We start from the raw sequence: 7,130 nt of genomic DNA on the forward strand, positions 1-7,130 counted from the left end.
GTTCCGGGGCAGGCGGGGGGGGGGGGGGGGCACAGAGGCCTGCTGGCTCAGGCCTCTGTGAGGCGCTCCAGGTGCTGCATGAGGCCTGAGGGCAGTAGACACAGGCCTGGATCCCCAGGGCGCAGGTGCCACCGCTGCCATCAGCTCAGGACCGAGGAATTCCAGTTTCCGAGGCCGAGGACTCCTGGCGTGGGAACTTGTCTCCTGCCCTGCTTCGCCTGGGCGCGCACGGTGCCTGCTGGGGCTCTGTGGAGGACTCCTCCGTGTGTTGTAGATTACTTTTATTTTCTGTGGTGACACCTCGCTAGGAGGAAGCCATCCCCGGGGTCTCTTAAAAGACAACTCTTATTAAAGATGAGAGGAGTTTCTCGCACGCCGCCCACAGAGCTCCCCGCGGTGGGAGGTGGGGCGGAGGCTGAGTGGCCCCAGTGTGGGCCCTTCTGTGCTGGGTCCTGGGCGGACAGAATAGACCCAGGGAGCTGGGCAGGGAGGGGGCTTTGTGGGAGGCGGGAGAAATGGTGTGGGGTAGGGCTGGGAGGGGAGCTGTGAGTGTCCCTGGTGCTGCCTGGCGCCCGCCTGCAGCCCGCTCACTTCCTGGTGGCCTGCCCCTCACCAGGGGCTTCTCTACTGGAAGGTCAGGACGGGCACAGAGAGAAGGGCTCAGCCAGGGTCACCTGTGCACTTTCATGTGGGAGATGTCCCTGGGTTGCCTGTGCTGGAGGACATGGGGTGGGTTGTGCAAGCCTGGTGCTGGGCACAGAACGTGGGCCCTGGGCGGGTGTGCCCAGGGGAGTGACTGTGTAGAGCAGGAAGGTGGAGGGCTGGGGGCTGCCAGGAAACCCACCCCAGGAACTGGTGAGACCAGGCACAGCAGACTGACCTGGGATGTGTCCCTGGGTCTGCTTGAGGCACGGCCTGTGGTGCCTGGGCCCGTCCTATGTGGGTACATCCTGGATTCGTGTCTGCTGGGTACCCTGGGAGTCCACAGCAGTGGTTGCCAGACTCGCAGGTGTGGGCGCCCATCAGAGGGCCCAGGGGCTGCTTCCGCTGACTGTGGTATCCACAAAGGACCGAGGCTGTCTCCTCTGGGGAGGGCCAGGCATGGTACTCATGGTAGCACCATTAACTGATTGCCTCGTATATGCAGGCACCTCGAAGGGACCGCACGAGGGCTACCAGGGGTCACGTTATTCCACCTTACAGGTGCGGCACTGAGGTCCTGCTGCCTGAAGGTGGTGGCCTGCAGCCTGCCTCCCACAGCAGCTGCAGGACTGGAGACAAAGACAGTGCTTTTCAGGGCCCCACACAGACCAGGGAGTGGTTCCGCGTCTGCCTGGACCCCTTGTCACCCGCCTGGCCTTGGTGCTGGGCATAGCTGCCAGGGAGGGGACACTGCTGTGGCTCCAGCAGTCCCACCTGGAGAGGCGACGCTCCGGCCCTGCAGCCACACTCTGGCCACGTTTCCTTGGAGTCTCCTGGCATGGTGGGTGGAGTCTGAGGGCGAGGTAGCCTTATGTGTGTGTGGACACAGTGCTGTAGTGACAGAGATGGCTGCTGGTGCTTCTCCTCCCCAGGGCTGCCCAGAAGCTCAGCCTGGCCTCCAAGCGCAAGAAGCACCATCCTCCACCTGCCCCTGCTGCCCGCGGTACCTCTACCTACCCCACGGACTTCAGTGGTGTCCTGCAGCTGTGGCCACCCCCGGCGCCCCCCTGCCTTCTCAGGGCTGCCTCCAAGACCAAGGATAACCCCGGCAGCTTCGGAAAGGTAGACCAGCCCCGAGGTCAGGTGGCCCCTGGAGCGGGGAGGTCAGGGGTGTCTGGGAAGGTGCAGGCGGTAGAGGGGCCCCACTTCACTCTCCCAGTTTAGGCAAGATGGTCAGCAGGGGTGCGGATGGGGAGGCTGGGGCCCTGAGGAGCAGCGCCCAGGAGGAAGCAGGAGGCTTGGAGACTTCCTGTGGCAGGGCTGCAGGAAATGGTGTGAGGTTATGTGTCGGGGGGCCCTGGGGGCATGTGCTGGACAGCCAGGTCGTGAACTGTGGGACCCCTGCTCCGGGGTCCTCTTTGCCTTGTCCTCACTGGATTCTGGGAGGGAGGTGGGATGCCCTCTCCTAAGTCACCATCTCCAGGCAGATCCCAGCCATGGCCACTGAGAGAGGAGTTGATTTGGGGGTTCTTGTTTCATGTGGGGACACAGCGGCCTGGAGAAGGCAAGGGCTCTGACTGGGACCGGCTGGCTGGTCCTGGCCCCTCTCCAGAGCTCTGGCCCTGGGCCCTGTGGGTTGCTGCCCCTGAGGGGCCTAGAGAAGCACCTCACCTCAGCCTGAGGGGCATCCGAGCTGGGACTTGTGTGCTCACCTGGGCACGGCGGATGCTTGGTGCCCGGCAAATGGGGGGCAGGCTCACGAGGCGTGGGGCCACAGGTGGACCCAAGCGAGATGTGTGCCCATGGGCTTTCCTCTGGCCTGTTGCCTTCTCTGCAGCCCAGTCATCCATCCCGAATGCCCTGGCTTCTGCTCAGCATTGCCCAGCCAAGGGGCAGGCCCTACAGGCGGGCACCCTGCTCAGGCCGTCAGCAGGCTTTGTGCTCCCAGGGGCTCCAGCTCCCCAGGGATGGGCCTGGACAGGAAGCTGAGTGTTGCACTGGCCCTGCCCTCAGCCCCAGGTTCCAGGCTGGCCCACCTGCTCTCGCAGCCCCTTCTGGAAGGCAGCTCTCTTCCGTCAGCTGGCCCATCACAGCATCGTGGGCTAGACACGCTTCGGTCCAGGAGTCCTTCCCTTACCACATCCCCCCACAAGGGACCTCCTGAGTGTCCACATCTGGGGACGGTTATGGAGTCTCATGGCCCAGGACCCTGCATAGAGTTCAGGATTGATGCCCCGCCCCTGCCAGGCAAGTCGATGGCAGTGAGGCTGCCATTGGCATCACAAAGCTTACCTGGTGCCTGGACACTAGGTTGGCCAGCCCTGTGCTCAGGGTCAGGAACGGTCAGTGGGCACACGAGCCTCGGGCACCCGCAGTCACCTGGCGAACTCCCCACCTCTGGGCTGACCAGCTGCATGGATCTAAATAAATTAATGTCCCCTCTTGGTCCCAGGTCACCACACCTGTGGTGTATGTGCTGGCTGGGTGGCCTGGCTCTCTGGGTCCCTGAAGTGGACGTTTCATGACCTAGAACTGCTGATTCTGTCTGAGCTGCCCTGGGCTCAGGCGCAAGGGCGGCAGCCTGCTGCTTGGAGAGGTGGCTTGCTGCCCCTCTGGACAGGTGCTGGGGTGCAGGTGGCTGTCCCTGCCTCATGCACGGCATGGGGGGGAGAAATGGGAGGAGGGTGTTCCCACCCCGGTGCCTGCGCCTGCCGGGTCTTTGGGCCCTGCTGTGCATGTGAGCTGTGTCTTCCAGCAGTGTCCTTAGGAGGAATCAGCCCCATCCCATGACCAGGAGGGAAGACAGGTCCAAGCCTGGCTAACTTGGGTGCCCCAGTGTCTCCACCTGGGGACAGTCCCATGAAGGGCAGGCAGTCTGGATGCTGGTTTGCCCCTGCCCTGGCCATGTGGGATGCAGACCTGGAGGACAGCTGGGCAGTCGGGACGGAAGGTGGCACCAGGTTCCCAGCCCAGCACTGGCTCTTGGCTCTGACCCGGGCTGGCCTGGTCACTTAGCCTGTCTGTACCCACTGGGCTTCTGCTTGGCACAGTGGGTGTGGTGGTCACTTCTTCTTTAATTCTCATAGAACCCTAAAGATGACCAAAGTGAGGCCCTGAATGGAAGGACAACTTCCCAAGGTTACAAAGCTATTGGTGGGTGTGGGGGGGATGCCCCCTCAGGCAGGCCATGAAGAAGTGAGGGGCTGCCTTCTGAGGTCGGCAGCCAGAGCTGCCCTGTTCTTACTGTCACTGTGTCATTTCAGGCCCCGAGGTTTCCCTCCACCCCCCCAGGGCCAGGCCCAGGGGACTTCAGGCAGCCCTGGACCACTCAGCACCTCCTCTAGACCAGGAGCCCTGGCCTGCAGCCCCCCAGCTCCTGTTACTCCTGGTGCCCCGCGCTCCTCCCGCGCCTGGTGTTATTAGTGCTAATGTCACAGCGTCAGAAATGCCTCCTGAAAAGCATTTAATACTGTCACAGGAAAGAAGTTAGATTACATTCAGTTTCTGACATTAATGTGCTACTTAAGATAATTCATCATGTTGTGGTATTAAAAAGACATCCCCTCTGCGAGGTGCAGCACCCCCTCCCTGCCTGGGCCACCTCTGGGAGCTGCAGAGCCTCCTTTTTTATGCAAAATGTGGTTTTCTTCTCTGGCAGGCAGCCGCAGCCATTCAGGGCTTTGTGATATCTGCACATGGGGGAGAGGCTTGGTGTGCTTGCCTCCTGAAGACTGTCATTTCCCGTGGTAATGACAGGGTCTCTCCTGGCAGACAATGGCCTGGCACTGGGACAGGGGCAGCGGGTGGAGGGGGGGACAGGCTGGACAGTGCAGCCCCTGCCCTGTCCCCTCCCACCTGGGATAAGTGTCTGCTCCAGAGGCAGCCAGCAGGAGGTGTGGGCCCAAGTGGGCTTTGCCACCTCTCTTCCCTGCTAGGAATTTTCTTGAATCTCCAGACCCATTTGGCTCTTGAAGCGGTGAGGGGCTCACGCTGGAAAAAAATTGCCAAAAATTACTGGGAAGTGCACATTTTTCGTCTGCTTTGCAGCAGCGTCTGGAAATGAAGTAGTTTTGTTCATGTCATCTGGGAATAAAAGCATCGATTCTCGCCTGATGGAGCCCAGGTTCTGATGAGCACAATAGCCAAGTGCTCCTTCGCAGCTCCCAGAGGGTGGGACACCCCACTCCGCTCGGGGAGGCTCTGCATATCAATGTGCCGCATGCCCAAGGGGGTGGATGGCGCCTGTGCGCACTTTCCGCGGTAAACCAATTTTACTGGCGTTATGTATCTGCCCCTTACAATTAAATCCGTGAAAAATATTGGCTCTGAAATGAGTCTCGGGTAATTTGATTTACACTGACGTGGGGAAATCGGAGATTTCATCGGAGAGTGGACGGTGGTGTCCTTCAGAAAGCAGAGCAGTGCCTGGCTCAAGGAGCCCTGGCCCAGGGTGGCCCTGGGGGGAACAGTGCCTGCCCGCCAGGTCACATGCCCTGGGGCCCCCTTGCACCCATGATGGTACGCAGTGCTTCTCTCTGGGCCCCAGGCCAGCCCTGGCTCCTCTGAGAGCCTGGGGCACAGCCTCAGGGCACATTCAGAGATCTCTTTTGTGCTTTAGAGGGACACCGCTGGTTCTGCCATAAGCCCAGGCTGACTGTCACCTGCAGGGCTCTCAGAGCTCAGGTCCCGCTCATCCCACTCACCCTGCCTTGTTCCTCCGGCCACACGGACTGGGCTATGTATTGGGATCTCCACTGTCTTTCTGCTGACCCCAGTTCTGCAGGGACATAGGGTTTGGGGAGCGTGCCTTTCTGGGCGGGGGTCAGAAGCACCAAGCCCCGGCCCCCTGAGGTGTGTTTGCTTGTTCATAACACAGCTGTTCCGTCTCCCTGGGGTGTCACGAGGGCCTGGAAGGCCATGGGCCGGGGCCGCTGGGGAGAGGCTTGTGGGGGCAGCAGGGTACTCCCTGTGCCTGCGCCCAGAGTGCACTGCTTGGCAGGGTCTGAGCACCTCTCTGCTCCCGGAGTGTCTGGGGCCCCCTAACCCTGCTCCTCTTCCTTCCCCGTCCCTGCTCCGCACACCTTGCGGGCCTCACCCTGCCCTAGGCTTCGTTTTTTTCCTGCCCCGCTGACCTCATATGGGATCCGCTCTGGCTGCATTCCTGCAGTGTCGGGTGCCCGTGCTGAGGCCTGGTCCGCTGTCCTGACTCGCACACTGCACCTCCTGCCCTGTAATTAGCGGCCAGCTGGGTGAAGGGCGGCGCTCAGCTGCCTGCTCTACCCGCCCCCCAGGTGAAAGTCATGCTGCGCATCTGGCCAGCACAGGGGGTCCAGCGCTCGGCCGAGTCCACATCCTACCTGAAGGTGGATCCCCGGAAAAAGCAAGTGACCCTCTACGATCCAGCTGCCGGGCCCCCAGGCAGCGCGGGCCTCCGGCGTGCTGGCACTGCAGCTGTCCCCAAGATGTTTGCCTTTGATGCCATCTTCCCCCAGGACTCGGAGCAGGTAGTGGGGCGTAGCTCCCGGGGGCCTGGGGGACAGCGGGTGGGGTCTGTGCTGTGTCCAGGAGGGTGGGGGGGAAGTGGGCCCAGTGGAGCCAGTGGCGGTGCCTGCTGGCTCCCTGCCTCAGCTGCCTCTGCCCCTGCCCCTGCCCTCATCCCTCAGCCCTGCCTGTTACCCGGGCCGGGTCTCCCGGCTGCTGCTGGGCATGTGGGAGCCCACCGTCCTAGGAGGCTTTCTGAGTGGTGCTGTTCCACCCTTGTCGTGGGACACCTGATGCCCCAGGGTCCTGCAGGCAGCGTGGCCGTGCGTCTGCGTCGTCTGGTGTCCTGGGTGTATGTCCATGCTGGCAGCAGCGCTTCTGTCTGGCTAGCGCGTCCTGCACGTGTTGCATGTACTCTGCTCTTCGCCAACATCCCACGCTTCCTGTGCCTGCAAGAGCTCTGTGCACCTGGCCACGTCTGCCAGCTTAGCTGCCCCATGGGCTGACCACCTGCGTGTGCCCAGGACAGAGGCCTGAACACCTGCCTGGTCTCTCCATCCCTAGGCTGAAGTGTGCTCGGGGACAGTGGCCGATGTGCTGCAGTCTGTGGTCAGCGGGGCTGATGGCTGCATCTTTTCCTTTGGCCACATGAGTCTTGGTAAAGGCTCCCTGTCCCTGTCCCCCATCTGCATTGTTGCAGTCCCTGGGCCCTGCGCCTGGGTTGTGGAGGAAGGTGGCTTTCGCTGTGGGCATGTGGGTGGGGTCTCATGGGGTGGAAGCCGGAGCTTCCCAGGCTGGGAGGCAGAGGGATTGCCATGGACAAGAGGCCCCAGGGTCTCAGTAGCTCCTGATTACCCGAGTATCCTAGGCAGGGCCCAGGGGACACGTCCCAAGTCCGCGTGGGTCTGAGGCCCGAGTGGCCGTGCTGGACCCTCACACACCCCGTGGCCCCCAGGCAAGTCGTACACCATGATCGGGAAGGACAGCTCACCCCAGAGCTTGGGCGT

General features: G+C 62.2%; 1 protein-coding gene across 1 annotated transcript in view; it reads left to right on the forward strand.

The window, feature by feature from the left end:
* Kif26a (kinesin family member 26A) overlaps window positions 1-7,130 on the forward strand; it is a gene marked incomplete at its 5' end in the record, with an annotated part of 35,115 nt that overhangs the window by 20,747 nt on the left and 7,238 nt on the right. The window contains 4 exon segments of the mRNA XM_048799541.1: window positions 1,575-1,764; window positions 5,934-6,146; window positions 6,688-6,781; window positions 7,079-7,128. Coding sequence (XP_048655498.1) covers window positions 1,575-1,764; window positions 5,934-6,146; window positions 6,688-6,781; window positions 7,079-7,128 — 547 coding nt within the window.

The sequence above is a fragment of the Marmota marmota genome, unplaced genomic scaffold (assembly GCF_001458135.2).
Source record: "Marmota marmota marmota unplaced genomic scaffold, marMar, whole genome shotgun sequence".
In the NCBI taxonomy this organism is placed as follows: domain Eukaryota; kingdom Metazoa; phylum Chordata; class Mammalia; order Rodentia; family Sciuridae; genus Marmota; species Marmota marmota.